The sequence below is a fragment of the Lynx rufus genome, unplaced genomic scaffold (genome assembly GCF_022079265.1).
Source record: "Lynx rufus isolate CCGP_SWC_20201006 ecotype Redwood Valley unplaced genomic scaffold, mLynRuf1.p SCAF_2, whole genome shotgun sequence".
NCBI lineage: Eukaryota > Metazoa > Chordata > Mammalia > Carnivora > Felidae > Lynx > Lynx rufus.
Genome location: NW_025814834.1, coordinates 192,190,645 through 192,205,992, shown reverse-complemented (window position 1 = coordinate 192,205,992; position 15,348 = coordinate 192,190,645). Strand labels below are relative to the sequence as shown.

At 40.3% G+C, this 15,348-nt stretch overlaps 1 protein-coding gene across 13 annotated transcripts in view; it reads left to right on the top strand.

The window, feature by feature from the left end:
- The window catches only part of MACF1 (microtubule actin crosslinking factor 1), a 231,296-nt gene that overhangs the window by 75,684 nt on the left and 140,264 nt on the right, over positions 1-15,348 (top strand). For all 13 annotated transcript variants that reach the window (XM_047084219.1, XM_047084220.1, XM_047084212.1 and 10 more), the window contains exons 16-25: positions 220-297; positions 916-1,077; positions 3,127-3,231; positions 4,381-4,476; positions 6,202-6,327; positions 8,852-9,004; positions 10,315-10,469; positions 12,095-12,221; positions 12,755-12,938; positions 13,360-13,529. In XM_047084219.1, the coding sequence (XP_046940175.1) occupies positions 220-297; positions 916-1,077; positions 3,127-3,231; positions 4,381-4,476; positions 6,202-6,327; positions 8,852-9,004; positions 10,315-10,469; positions 12,095-12,221; positions 12,755-12,938; positions 13,360-13,529 (1,356 nt within the window). The remainder of the gene's footprint in view (positions 1-219; positions 298-915; positions 1,078-3,126; positions 3,232-4,380; positions 4,477-6,201; positions 6,328-8,851; positions 9,005-10,314; positions 10,470-12,094; positions 12,222-12,754; positions 12,939-13,359; positions 13,530-15,348) is intronic.

Sequence of the window (15,348 nt, the reverse complement as noted above, 5' to 3'; positions counted from 1 at the left end):
TTGGTTTGGCCCATAATTTTTTTTTTTTTTAATTTAAATTCAAGTTAGTTAAAATACAGTGTTTCTCCAGGCTTTAAAACCTGACCCAGAGATCTGTTATCTCAACTTCTGTTTCTGGGGTAATCAGTCCCTAACTATGTGCAGACATAGTTGAAAACATACTGTACATATAGTTTACTTACTCTTTCTCTAATACATCTTTATTTCATTTTTTATCAGGGAAAAATGTCCCAGAATTTCCATACCAGTTATGTTGAAACTCTTGGAAAGCTGGAGACACAGTATTGTAAACTGAAGGTGAGTTTTGACTCTTTTGTTCTCTTCATGGACTGTCTAGTTCCTTCCAAACAACTGTCTTCCCTAATTCAGAAAGTCTGCGGTTTGGCCCTGTTTTGGTTTTCTGCTTATTAGGTTATATCATTTACTGTGCAATTGTTGATATGTATTACAACATTTTCTCAATTTTCTTAGTGGATCAGAAATCACTGCCCCAGAAAGTTTAAATTAAGTAGAACCTGTCCCAGTTTCCGTGTCTTACCAAAGCAGTGCCTGTATATGCTTTGAGACACCAGAACAAAAAGTTTGAGGTTGGTAGGAAGGAGACTCTTCTTCTATCTGTTCTTCATTCCCATCTTTCAAGATTGTCCAGAGTAGGACAGGCTTAGGATCATTCTTTATTCAGGGAGCCCCACAGAAGCCTGGTGAGTTGTAACTTCTTGCTAGGATTGACCAGGGCTCTGGGAGTCCTGTGCTAAACTTGTACTAAATTTAAATTTGAGTCCATGAGGAGCACCCAGAGATGAAAAATCAAGGCTAAATTTATTTCCTGCATTATTCTTTGCTTTGATGTCACATGTGCTATCTTCTACAGATGAAAGCCTGGCAGTCTAACCGTGTAATCCCTGCTTTGTCTAGGAAACTTCCAGCTTCCGGATGAGGCACCTTCAGAGCCTGCATAAATTTGTCTCCAGAGCTACAGCTGAGTTGATCTGGTTGAATGAGAAGGAGGAGGAGGAACTTGCATATGATTGGAGTGACAACAATCCCAATATCTCAGCCAAAAGAAATTACTTCTCTGTGAGTCTAGCACAACAGACCTGTCATATTTATGTAATAGCAGAAGGAGACAGAGAGAGGCTAATCTTTTGAGAACTTGGATTTCTGGATTTGCATTCTTCTGGGTAGAAATAGGAACCCCCTGCTTAATGCATCTGTGCATGTGAGAAGTGTACATGGAGAGAGGGGAAACCAAGTCCTAGAATGAATTTACTTAGAGTGCGTTTAGAAAGGCAGTGTCTTGGACAATGAGAGTATTGGACTGCAAGTCGAGTTGTTTCAGAATAGCTTTGTGTTTAGTATGGTAGGCTTTGGAGTGAGAGACCTGAGTTCCAATTCTTACTCCTCCACTAACTGGCTCTGTGACCTTGGGCCAGTCATTTAATCTCTCTGGACCTCTGTGAAATGGGATTATAGTATCACTTCAAAGACTTGTGTAAAAGATTGACTAAGCTAATATGGGCAAAGCATTTAGTATAGGGCTTACTGTTGTTTAACTGAAGCATACTCTTGGCTTTTCATATATTCTGAATTCTGTTAAATTCATTTAATAATTTTTTGGTCAAATATCTTCATTTGTAAGACGGGAAGGGAAATTGAATATTGGACAACGACAACATTCGTTTGTTCTTTTTCAGTCAATACAATGGGGTTGTTTTCTTTCTAAGTGTATTTCCACATCTCAGCATTTTTAAAGATATTATAAACTCTATGCAAATAGGAAGCTTTTTTTTTTTTTAATTTTTTTTTCAACGTTTATTTATTTTTGGGACAGAGAGAGACAGAGCATGAACGGGGGAGGGGCAGAGAGAGAGGGAGACACAGAATCGGAAACAGGCTCCAGGCTCTGAGCCATCAGCCCAGAGCCTGACGCGGGGCTCGAACTCACGGACCGCGAGATCGTGACCTAGCTGAAGTTGGACGCTTAACCGACTGCGCCACCCAGGCGCCCCAAATAGGAAGCTTTTTTAAAAAAAATTTTTAATGTTTATTTTTGAGAGAGGGAGACAGGTAGAGTGTGAGTGGGGGAGGAGCAGAGAGAGAGGGAGACACAGAATCGGAAGCAGGCTCCAGGCTCTGAGCTATCAGCACAGAGCCCGATGCGGGGCTCAAACTCACAAACGGTGAGATCATGACCTGAGCTGAAGTCAGATGTTTAACCGACTGAGCCACCCAGGTGCCCCAGGAAGCTTTTTTATTCACACTTACTTTAGATACTTTTAAATTCCATTAGATTTAAAGAAATATAAACTTCTGAGGGCCCCTGAGTGGCTCAGTCAATTAAGCATCCGACTTTGGCTCAGGTCATGATCTCACCATTCGTGAGTTCAAGCCCCACATCGGGCTCTGTGCTGACAGCTCAGAGTCTGGAGCCTGCTTCGGATTCTGTGTCTCCTCTCTCTGTCCCTCCCATGCTTGTGCTCTGTCTCTCAATAAGAAATAACCGTTAAAAAAAATTTTTTTTAATAAAAACTTCTGACTAGAGAATAGCATATGATTCTTCTAAAGTAAAGAAGAAAGAGTAAATGCTCTAATGCAGTAAACTGAGAATGGAAATCAGGCTATGATAAAGATAAAAAGAAAGTGCTTAGAAAGAAGGGATCAAATGTGACAGCAAGGATCAGCACCCAGCTTTATAGAAAAGCTAGCATCTAAATTGGGTCCTGTAGTGTTAACAGAATATAAAACCAGAGGAGGGCACTGTAGGCTGAGGGAATAGTCTGAGCAAAGCCAGTGAGTCACTGACTGGGATCTCAGGGTGTGTCAGGTATGGGACGTGAACCAGCCACTCCTGCCAAGTTATCTCCTTTCTCTGTCTCCATTGCTCACCTGTGTTCCCCTGCTTTTTCAGGTCTGGCCCAGGCCCCATATCCTTTGTAAATCATTGTCCAGTAATTCTAGCGTTTTTGCTCTTCGAAATCCTCTGGCATGTGCTATTTATTCCTCTCATTTTGGCACTAACCCTGTGTTGGAGGCTCCTTTAAAGTGGGGGCAGGGAACACAACTTTTTCTTTATTGCTCCTCTCCCCTTAATCGCACTTACTGCATCTAGTTGAATTCAACTTTCAGGAGTTGACAATGCAGCTGGAGGAGAAACAGGATGTGTTTCGGTCTCTACAAGATACAGCAGAGCTGCTGTCACTTGAGAACCACCCAGCCAAGCAGACTGTGGAGGTATGTGGCTTGAGAATGTGTGAGGGTCAAGTGCTTAGGGTGGTCATAGTGGAAGCATCCAAATCAGAGACTTCGTTCTGCTGAAACACCTGAACGAAGTGTCAGTGATCATTTGTCTTGGATCTTCTCTCTTTATCCCAGCCCCTGAAAGACTACAAACAAAGGAGAATAGGAGGAGAAACTAGAAGAGAGATTGACTCCTATTGAACCATATATTTTATTTTATTTTATTTTATTTTATTTTATTTTATTTTATTTTATTTTATTTTATTTTATTTTATTTTATTTTATTTTATTTTATTTTATTTTATTTTTTTAATGTTTATTTATTTTTGAGGCAGAGAGAGACAGAGGATGAACGGGGGAGGGTCAGAGAGAGAGAGGGAGACACAGAATCCGAAACAGGCTCCAGGCTCCGAGCTGTCAGCACAGAGCCCGATGTGGGGCTTGAACTCACAAACCGCGAGATCAGACCTGAGCCGAAGTCGGACGCTTAACCAACTGAGCCACCCAGGCACCCCTGAACCATATATTTGAAATAGGCATGCGGGCAGATCCTGTCTCTTGTTGGTGTGGTGCCTTTGCCCAGAGAAGAGGGAGAGAGTGGGGGAATCTGGGAGGGATTTATTCACGCGCAGGTTTTGCTGATCACTTTTCTAAATACTGTAGGATACTGTAAATGTATTTTCTTTTCCTTATGATTTTTTTAGTAACATTTTCTATGCTGTAGCTTACTTCATTGTAAGCATATAGTATATATACAGTATATGTACATGTAACATACAAAATATGTGTTTGTTGACTGTTCACGTTATCAGTAAGGCCTCCAGTCAACAGTAAGCTATTAGCACTTAAGTTTCTGGGGAGTCAAAAGTCATGTGTGGATTTCCAACTGCACAGGGGTTTGGTGCCCCCATCCCCTCCATTGTTCAAGGGTCAGCTATAGCTGCAATTGAGTGTGGAAGAGGCCTTTTCTATGTAACCTATGTTGGATGAAAGACAAGCCTGTTTCTCATGGGAAGCACTCCGCAGATGCCTGTCAAGCATCTCCATGTAGCCTGTCATTAGCAGAGTTGGACTTGGAAGAGAGCATTGCACATGTATGTTGCTAAACCCCTGCCCTTCTCTGCGTGTGCTTGGCTCTTGCAGGCTTACAGCGCTGCCGTCCAGTCCCAGTTGCAGTGGATGAAGCAGCTATGCTTGTGTGTTGAGCAGCATGTAAAAGAGAATACTGCTTATTTTCAGGTATGTGAACTTTGTGTTTGTGTGCGTGTGTGTGTGTGTGCGTGCACACGTGCGCATGCATGAGCATCAGAGAAGATGAGGAGAATACCCTTTTCCATTCAGGCAAGCAATTGTATGTACCTGTGTGTCCACACAAGCCTGCACATGGAAAAGGTAGGGTGAAAAACACATCTGTATCAGTTAAACCACACTTTACTGTGTAAACCATCACTCCCAAAGCACAGCTGCTTAAAACTGTAATCCTTTAGTTAGTTCTTGACTCTGTGGTTTGGTGATTTGGGCTAGGCTCAGTTGAGATGAGAAAAGATGATATTCTTATTTTATGTATTTATTTATTTATTTTTAAATTTACGTCCAAGTTAGTTAGCATGTAGTGCAACAATGATTTCAGGAGTAGATTCCTTAATGCCCCTTCCCCATTTAGCCCATCCTGCCTCCCACAACCCATCCAGCAACCCTCTGTTTGTTCTCCATATTTAAGAGCCTCTTCTATTTTGTCCCCCTCCCTGTTTTTGTATTATTTTTGCTTCCCTTCCCTTATGTTCATCTGTTTTGTCTCTTAAAGACCTCATATGAGTGAAGTCATATGATATTTGTTTTTCTCTAATTTTGCTTAGCGTAATACCCTCTAGTTCCATCCATGTAGTTGCAAATGGCAAGATTTCATTCTTTGTGATTGCCGAGTAACACTCTTGTATGTGTGTGTGTGTGTGTGTGTGTGTGTGTATACATACATACACCACATCCTCTTTATCCATTCATCCATTGATGGACATTTGGGCTCTTTCCATACTTTGGCTATTGTTGGTAGTGATGCTATAAACATTGGGGTGCATGTGCTCCTTCGAAACAGCATACCTGTAACCCTTGGATAAATACCTAGTAGTGCAATTGCTGGATCGTAGGGTAGTTCTATTTTTAATTTTTTGAGAAGAAAAGATGATTTTCTCATCTTGCTTAGCCTGTGGATGGCTGCAGGCAACTGGCAGGCAGGCCAGGGGCTGGTTGGTTGCAAATGGCATCACTTCCACGTCTGATAGTTGGTGAGGGTAATGGGGTACAAGGCCATGACATCTGTTAGGCTAGCCTAGGCTTCTTCACGTTTGTCCCACAAACGACCAGAGAGAGTGAGCCCCAGTACACAAGCCCTTTTTTCTGCTGTCACATTTATTATATCATTGGCCAAAGCAAGTCATGTACCTGGGCCGGCTTCAAGGGAAGAAGTAGACCCTCCCTCTTGATGGGTGAAGCTGTAAAATCCCAGGACCATTTTTCTTTCTTCAGTCTATCACAAGGTCAAGAACATACTCCTTATTTTCAGATGAAGATGGGAGGAGGAAATAAGCCGTTGCCTCTGTTTGGGTTTGCCCTAAATTAAATAATCTCGCTAATCATTTTATAATCTTATCAGTGAATTGGAACGTTTGATCACTCAACCTCTAGGCTTTTCATGACACGCTTACCTCACAGCCAAGTGTCCTCACTAGCAGTGTTTCTGAGAAGGCGAAGCTGACTGACTTTTCTCTAGGGTTAAATAGGCTTTGTGGTTGTCATCACTAATATTTTCCCAGATGTGGTGTTTTAAGCCCTCAGTTTCCACTCGTGCGGATTTTGTAATGAAGTGTCATCAATCCAGGAGAGTAATTACAGTGAGATTGCTTTTTCTTGGTTAACATCTGTGTGTCGTGATGTGTTGAGCCCGAGATCCCGTTCCTATCCTCACAGTTCTTCAGTGATGCACGGGACCTGGAGTCATTCTTGAGGAACCTCCAAGACTCCATCAAAAGAAAATATTCCTGTGACCACAATACCAGCTTATCTCGTCTCGAGGACCTGCTCCAGGACTCCATGGTGGGTGTTGCCTCAGAGGGATGATTACTCCTGAGAAACAGAGTAAACCATATCAGCTGCTGCTGTTTATATCCTTGAAAGCTGTAGGGTAATGGGTCAGTGTTATAAAATGTGGCTCACATTCAAATAAAGTTTAATCCCAGTTTGTTCTTATTCTTTTTTTTCTTTTCTGTCCTTAAAGAAGTTGCTGATAAGATTCCTTTGGGTATGCTATTGAAGTAAAGGCCTAGTCCTCTTCCCCTGAGCCACTTAGTGCCCACTATGCTTGTCTTTGCATTGTTCCTATTTTAATTCAAAAGTTGGGACCAAAGATGAGGTGTAAAGCATGAAAAATAGTGTTGAAGGGGATTAGGTGACTGACATCAAATTCTTTTTTCACTCTCTCATGCAAAGAGAATTAAAACAAAACCAAACCAATGAACTAGACCTGAGCCAAATTTTTCCTCTGTGGTAATTTTGTTTTGCCAAAATGAGGTATTAGAATATTGATTTTAATTAAGGATGACGTTAAAATCTTATGTAGATATAATGCAATATTTGTCCAATTTATGTAGCAGTATTAACTTTGAGAAAATGTTTTTGCATCCGGTATTTACTCCAAATCAGTTTTATATTCATTTTCTCCAATGAATTGTTCTTTCAGAAATGCTGATAATAAAATCAGAGCAGGAGTGTTTACGTCTATTGAATGCATATTACACAGAGTTGGCAGGACAAGGCCCCAGCTACGTCCCAAATTAAGATAGAAGAGTGTAATAGGGAAATTATTTTTTCTATATGAGGAGCCAGAGGATTCCCACATTTCAGTAGAAAATTATAAATAAGAGAACCAGAGAACCCAAAACATTTTTGTAGGTGAAAGTTGGGTATTTGTGAACATTAGTTGATTATTTATTGATTTATTTTTACACTTCCAGGTATTATTAACCTATGAATGGGTTCACATTCAGTGTTTTACCCGGGCCAATAATCTGTTAATTTAATGAACTTGGAATGAAGGATAAAAGCCTGACTTTTTAGATGTTGTCTCTAGAATGTCTCTCTTGGAGGTACTTCAAGTTTGAAGGAGGAATATAATAATCCTTGGCTATTATCTCCTCCCTTCCACAGAGTACCTTCCTGTCTTAGGGTAACTTCTCTGCAATTGTTGTCATATCTTCTCTTCTCGAGGGTCGCTGCTCTGTTCCCTCCTCTCCAGGTCAGGGGCATCGGGTTGGCGGCGTCATCTGGGCATGAAGTCACCTGGGTCTGCTCCTCAGCTTTTCCTCAGCTTGTCCGTCAGGTTCGGGAGCATCTGTCATGGCTTCTGGTTCTTTTCAGAACTTTTACCACACTGAGCACTTGGTCTCTGGAGCTTGAGATGTTTGGCTGTGGGTTAGACAGAAATTGACATCTTTATTGCAAGGAAACGGAAATGGGTAGACCAGCTGTCAAGTACGGAACAGTGTGGCTGTCTCCCTGATATATTCCATTCCTCTTTCTTAACTAATAAGTTAAAGTTGTATTTCTTCCAATCATGCTCCCGGGGACAGGCACAGGTAGTTTATTTAAGCATTTCTTTTTCTTTACTTGCATATTCTTAATTCTTTAATGGCATTTCTTAACATTATTAACTCTTTACTCTCATCACATCTACTTCCATCCTAAGAAAGTCCTCTTCTAAGGACTTTATATACCTCAAAATGGGCTTGACACATCCTGGTAATACATGAAAGTTATCTTTTACTCTCTAACACAATTGGTAGTACATTGCTACCAATTTTGTGGACAGGAAGTTCATTAGTTTTTAAGATAATTGGGTTTGCAGAGACTTGAGAGTTTCAATTTTGCATGATACTTCTTTCAAACCATTCAAATTTACATGAGCATGGCACAGCAAGACCCTAAAAGGTAAACCCTGAATCATTTGTCGTGTCTTCACCAACAGCATTGCTTTATAAACTGTTGGTGGAAGAGCTAAGATCTTTCTCTAGAAAGTTTGACTCAATTTAAGAAAGTGAAATATTAGTAGTGGAGCTTGGGAGGTATGATTATTTAAAAATTCTTTAAAGAGCACAATTCTAGCTTCTCCTAAGCAGAAGGCAAGAACTGGCTTCTGCCAGTAAGAAAGCGAATAATAATAATAGCGACAGCAATGTTGTTATTATTGTTTTTAAATTTCCATGCTTTCTGAACCTTATTTGGGGAAATCCCTTGTTAGCTGTGTGTAGCTGTATTTGGCAGCTGGCAGTTCTTTTTTTTGTTTGTTTTTGTGTTTTCATTACTTTTGCATGTGGCTTCATGATTCATTGAAAAGGGCACAGGGAGAAAGCTGAACAATTTGAGTATAAAAGCACTTGGTAGAAGACAAATATCCTCTCCTTTTTTCTTTATCTTTGTGTTTCTAAGATGGCTCCACCAAGGATCCCTACTTAACTGAGAAATGACATTCTCTGAGGGAGTGGAGCACTCAGTTTTCTTTGTTGGCTCAGTCACCGTGAGTAGCAGCATTAATGTCTTTTTTGTGTTTCTTCTCACTTTGTAGGATGAAAAGGAGCAGCTTATACAGTCCAAGAGTTCCGTTGCCAGTCTTGTTGGGAGATCAAAAACCATTGTTCAGCTAAAGCCACGCAGTCCTGACCATGTGCTAAAGAGTACCATTTCTGTGAAGGCCATCTGTGACTATCGGCAGATAGAGGTGAGGAGGTGGAAATGGTACCTCTGGCTCCAGAAGGAAGGGAGGGAGAAGCAAAACCTTCAGGTTAGGGGTGTGATAGAGAAAGGTCTAATGTTACAGATTTTTTGATTTTTTTCATTAGAACTTAAACATTCTTTTAAAAAAGGGGAAAAAAAAAAGCCCAAACTCTATAATCTTGACCTGCTCCCGGCCTCTGTGATTGGTATCATCATCCACCCGATTTCCTAAGTGATGTCAGAAATGATACTTTGTAGCCCCTGAGCCATATCTTTGGCTTTTCCTCTCTTATACCCCACAACTAGTAGCCATACCAAATCAATACCAACTTGCAAATAAATATCCCTTAGATTAGATGTACTTCTTTCTGTCCCTGCAGCTACTACCCTGATTTAGACCATAATTTCTTTCACTTGAATAATGGCATTAGCCTCCCCAATCAATGCATTCTCTATTCTTCTACCAGAATGATCTTAAAAAAAAAAAAAAAAAAAAAAAAAGAACAATTCCCTAGTTCTATTTAGATGGCCTAAATTCCTTAATGTGGCTTCAAGGTCCTGAATAATCCTTCTTTACCTTTCTAGGCAAGACTGGGTCATGTCCCTTCCATGCATTCCCTGGTAAATTGCATTTGACATACAGTATTATAACTCTTACCCCCACCAGAATATGAGGAATATCAGCCATGTTTGTTAGTTTACCATCTTACCATTCTTACATCCAGTGGCCCAGCAAAATTCCAGGCACATAATAGGCTCAGTAAATATTTGTAATGCGTAAGAATGAACTTCTCTGGCACTTTTCTGTGTCTCAGTATTTCTGTCTATAAAATAGGGATGAGGATGTTGGTTCCTTGTCTCCCAAGAGAAAGAATTGATGATTCCAAAATGCTTAAGGCTTTTCAAGGGATTTGAGTGGGATGACAAGAAGGGAGGAAGAGGGAAGTATCACAAAAGCAAAGTTGTGATTATTCATGTCCCTTTAACCTTTGCCCTAATGGCTGTAGATGCAGAGAGATTGTTTCTGGAGGTCTTAAGACAGTCTCCTTCGAACTTTCATATACTAGGTTACTTGACCTGTAATAAACATTTAACAAACACTTGCTTCCTTGATTTCTTTGATGTCTCAACCTTTCCTGTGTTGTATATTTATATAAGGTTATCTTTTCATCAAAATCAGGAACCCTCACTAAGGGATGTCAGATCTCCAAAATGATTTTTTTCTTAAGGATTTCATAGCTTTGGGGTCAGGCACCACATCATACAGGTTGTCGGTTTATCCACTAGCAATAACTTACAAGTTTGTCTCTTCAGATCACCATTTGCAAGAATGATGAGTGTGTGTTGGAAGATAATTCGCAGAGGACCAAGTGGAAAGTGATCAGCCCCACAGGGAATGAGGCAATGGTGCCATCGGTCTGTTTCCTTATCCCCTCACCCAATAAGGATGCCATTGAGATGGCCAGCAGGTAACTTGGTTCAGGGGCCACTCTGGACTGCCACATGTGCTGCTTGGCTTGAGTGAATTGATGGAGGGATGAATCTGCATTTGCAATCTTAAACAGAGCAGCCAAGTTTTAAAGTTTCTTTTGGGAAAGACCTACTATTAAGATAGCAAGTCTTGTGCTTGCAGCTACATGGTAGGTTTTCAGTAAATGCTTATGTTCAATTCAGTGATCATTCTTTTTTTTTTTTTTTTTAATTTTTTTTTTCAATGTTTATTTATTTTTGGGACAGAGAGAGACAGAGCATGAACGGGGGAGGGGCAGAGAGAGAGGGAGACACAGAATGGGAAACAGGCTCCAGGCTCTGAGCCATCAGCCCAGAGCCTGACGCGGGGCTCGAACTCCCGGACCGCGAGATCGTGACCTGGCTGAAGTCGGACGCTTAACCGACTGCGCCATCCAGGCGCCCTGATTCAGTGATCATTCTTGATCATAAACAGTTAACTCTCAGATTGATTTTTGTAGTGACAGTTAATTTCTTCTTTATATTTTATTAAAGTAACATACATACATATTTTTTTAAGTTTATTCATTTATTTTGAGAAAGAGACAGAGAGAACCAGGGAGGGGCAGAGAGGGAGGGAGAGAGAATCCCAAGCAGGCTCCATGCCATCAGCACAGAGCCTGATGGTGGGACTCAGACTCACAAACTGTGAGATCATGACCTGAGCCAAAACCAAGAGTCAGACGTTCAAGTAACTGAGCCACCCAGGCGCCCCTACATACATATTTTTAAAAGCTGAATTACACCATGAAGCTTGTAATAAAAACCAGCTATTCCCTCCCCCACCCCAGAATTCTAATTTCCTAAGCCCGCTATTTTCAATCCTTTATTTTGACGTCACTGAAATTTTAATGGGTTTTTTGGAGAGGGAGCAGATAAGCTAAATGGGTTTAAAGTCTCCTATTTAAGTGAAGTCCTGGCTTCTAATTTTCTATCCTATTCTTATATGTCACATTTCTTAATTTGAAATTCAAGGTAATGTGTGTGTTGAATATGTCTGTGTATGTGAGAGTTTAGAGTCTGTAAGTCTTCCAGAAGTTGAGATTGAATCAGGCACAGGATGCTTTAGAAAAAAACTTCTCCGGTCCTTCACACTGCAGTTCTTTTTTTGTTTTTTGTTTTTAATATGCCAGATAACTTTTTAAGTTGTTCTTAACTTTTAAACATTTTAGCAGTTTTGTGAATATATAGACCACAGTAATGTATTTTTAAGCATTGATATGGATTGTCGTTTTTCAACAATTCCAAATGGGGTTATTTTATCTCTACTTTTCTATATTACTTACCTTCACGGGTATACCCTCTCTCTGACTTCTCGTGATCATTATATATACAGGTAACATTTATAAGACTGCTAAACATGCTGACATCATATTCATAATACCATTGTAAGTCCAAATTGTTTGACTATATCAATTAATTTGGTTCTAAAGATTGCTGTGTTGTTAGTATTTGATTACTTGCCTTTCTCTGCTCAGCATATAAATCCAGTTCTGCTAAGGCAATCACATTTTCGCCCTGAAAGGTCTCTAATGTGGAGCTCAGGTTTTAGAATAGCCACAGCCAGCTTCTCTATTGTTTCTAGGGTTGAACAGTCTTACCAGAAAGTGATGGCCCTTTGGCATCAGCTACATGTTAACACCAAAAGCCTTATTTCCTGGAACTATCTGCGGAAGGACCTTGACCTTGTAAAGACCTGGAACCTGGAAAAGGTAATTGTGAAAAGCGTTCCCTCAGGCTCACATCCTATTGGCAAGCTTTTTTCAGAAGGAACTTTTTTTCATTACTGTAAGACTCCTGCCCACCCAAAGGGAGTAAAGTGGAGTCAGGGATGTTTCAGAATTAGGGGGTCCTAGGAACGAAAAACAGCAGCCTGAATGGTTAAGGAAATTCCTGATGAAAACAAACAAGATCTCCTGTTTTCTTGGCCAACTAAAGACTTCTTCTCACTCTGCAGCTCTTGTATAAATGTATGTTGTACAGGAATAATGGTGAATTAACCATTAGTCAGTGTTGTGTACAATAGGGCACAGTGGGTGCTTCTGGGGTGCTAGTAATATCGTTTCTTGATCTGAATGCCAATGACATGGACAAGTTCTTTTTGTGAAAAAACAAATGCAGTTACGGTATGTGCAGCTGATTTGTCTATATATTAAACATCAATAAAAAGGAAAAAGGGAGAAGGTATTATGTTCCCATTCTGTTGAAATTTCTTTTATTTCCTTCTCTCTGTGTCTCTCTTTAGCTTCGAGCCTCAGCACCAGGGGAGTGCCACCAGGTTATGAAGAACCTCCAGGCCCACTATGAAGACTTTCTGCAGGATAGCCGTGACTCTCTGCTCTTCTCAGTGGCTGATCGTTTGCGCTTGGAAGAGGAGGTGGAGGCTTGTAAAACCCACTTCCAGCACCTGATGAAGTCCATAGAGAATGGTGTGTGCCTTGGCAAGAGGGAGAGGAATGGTGGAATGAGAGCCCTGAAGGGTGCTGCTGGACCCTTCATATAGACTAGAAAGTACCACCTTTTTACCATTTGAGTTGCTAAAAACTTGAGATAGGGAAAAACTTATAGAGATGAATTCTGAAAATTAGATCATGGAAGAAGAGGCCTTATTTGTCATTGCTTATCAGCCTGTCACATTTTCTTGTGGAGATAACATGTTTAGATCCTTAACGATGAATGTATAATGCAGGGAATTTAGGATCAGGCAGAAGCTTCCCCCCATGTAAGGCCTTACTTTCATTTGTGGAATATCAGGCCTGTTGCCCTCTGTCTGAGGGTGAATCTATTATTCTCAGGTTTGTTGATTTCTGTTGTGGTGGTTAATGGTATTCTGTACTTGTGCATTCACAGAGGACAAAGAAGAAACTGTGGCCAAGACGTACATTTCAGAGCTGAAGAATATCCGACTACGCCTGGAGGAGTGTGAACAGCGGCTGATCAAACGAATTCAGTCTCCAGCCAGTTCTAGGACTGACAAAGATGCCCGGCAGGATAGTGCATTAAGGATCGCGGAGCAAGAGGTAAGCATCGAGCAAGGTGGGTGCTGCCTGCAGTGCACATGCTTTCAGAGTGAATGGGTGTCAAGACAATATGGAGCCTAAGACATAAAACAATAGACTCATGGCATTCCTTCTCGAGAGTCCTTCCCTGCAGCCTATAAATGCCTTTACCTGTGGCAAAGAATGATTTCAACTCCCAGTGTGTTGCTGAATGTTGATTAGTTTTCTACACACTTGGGAAGGCAAACTGACTGGCAAATTGTTCTAAGCACTGCATTTGGGCTACATATTTTAAGACTGTGTAGTAGAGATGTTACTGTCTGCTCAAAGTTTTGGAAAACTTTGGAAGTTAAGTGATATAGTACTTAACTATAATGAGTTTCCTGAAAAAGTAAAATGCCATCAAAATGTAGGGCAGTGTTTCTGAAGTAAAAGCAGCAAATATTAATTGTTTTGCTATGTGCTCATAGGTATGTAAAGACAGTAAGCCAAAGTCCTTGCTTTGGGCTTATAGCATAGTTTAAAGAAGAATAAAAGGTTGAAGTCACAATTAGAAACTTGAGTATAAGAGGTGTCATAAGATAGTACCTAGGATATTTACAGATTTCTAAGCAAACATTGCTATAGGAAGTTTGAGTATTATTAGACCATTTCTACTTGGGATGGTATGAGAGCTCTTTAAAGAGTATAGGGGGTGCCTGGGTGGCTCAGTCGGTTAAGCATCAGACTTCAGCTCAGGTCATGATCTCACCATTCGTGGGTTCGAGCGCTGCATCGGACTCTGTGCCAACAGCTCAGAGCCTGGAGCCTGCTTCAGATTCTGTGTCTCCCTCTCTCTCTGCCCCTACCCTGCTTGTGCTCTGTCTCTGTCTCAAAACTAAATAAGCATTTAAAAATTTAAAAAAAAAAAAGAATATTAGATTTGACCTGGGAGCCTGAAGGAATAGAAAGGACTGGCTAAATTAGGAGTGATTTTTCTTACCCTTCTCAATTATTCCAAAGCGTAAAGAAGAGGATGAGTGGGCAGTGTAATTTTCAGTGGCCAAGAAGGATCTAATATGCCTGAATGAAGCATATCATATAAACCTGTAATTTTCATATTGAAACTTATTAGTTTTCTGTAGTCACCTGAAATCTGTTTGTCCCAGAAAAATAGAACATTCTAAGAAATGTTAATATTCAGCTCTTCTAAAGGATCTTCCTTTTTTTTCCCATTAACTTTTTATTTTGAAGTAGTTTCATTATACAGAAATTTTCTTTTCTCATATAGCCTTCACCTGGATTCCCCAAATGTTGACATTTTTCTGTATTTGCTTTGTCATTTTTTCTTACATATGTATACATCATAATAATCTTTTTTGGAGTGCCTGGATGACTCAGTCAGTTGAGCATCTGACTTCAGCTCAGGTCATGATCTCGCGGTTCGTGAATTCAAGCTCTGTGTCGGGTTCTGTGCTGACAGCTCAAATCCTGGAGCCTGCTTCAGATTCTGTGTCTCCCTCTCTATCTGCTGCTTCCCCATTTGCGCTGTCTGTCTCTCTCAAAAATAAATAAACATTAAAAAAATTTTTTTAAATAATCTTTTTCTTCTTTTTAGAGTGAGTTCTGTACATGATACATTTTTACCCCTAAATACTTTAGTGTGCATTTTCAAAAATCAAGGGGAGTCCCTTATGTAACCAAAGGACAATGATTAAAATCAGGAAATGAACATTGATATAATGCTGTTATCTAAGACTTTATTAAAATTTCATCAGTTGACTTAATAATGCCTTTTTTGGGTATTCTCCACCCCCTCCAAATTTTTAGTATAGGACTCAATCCAGTACCTATCACACAT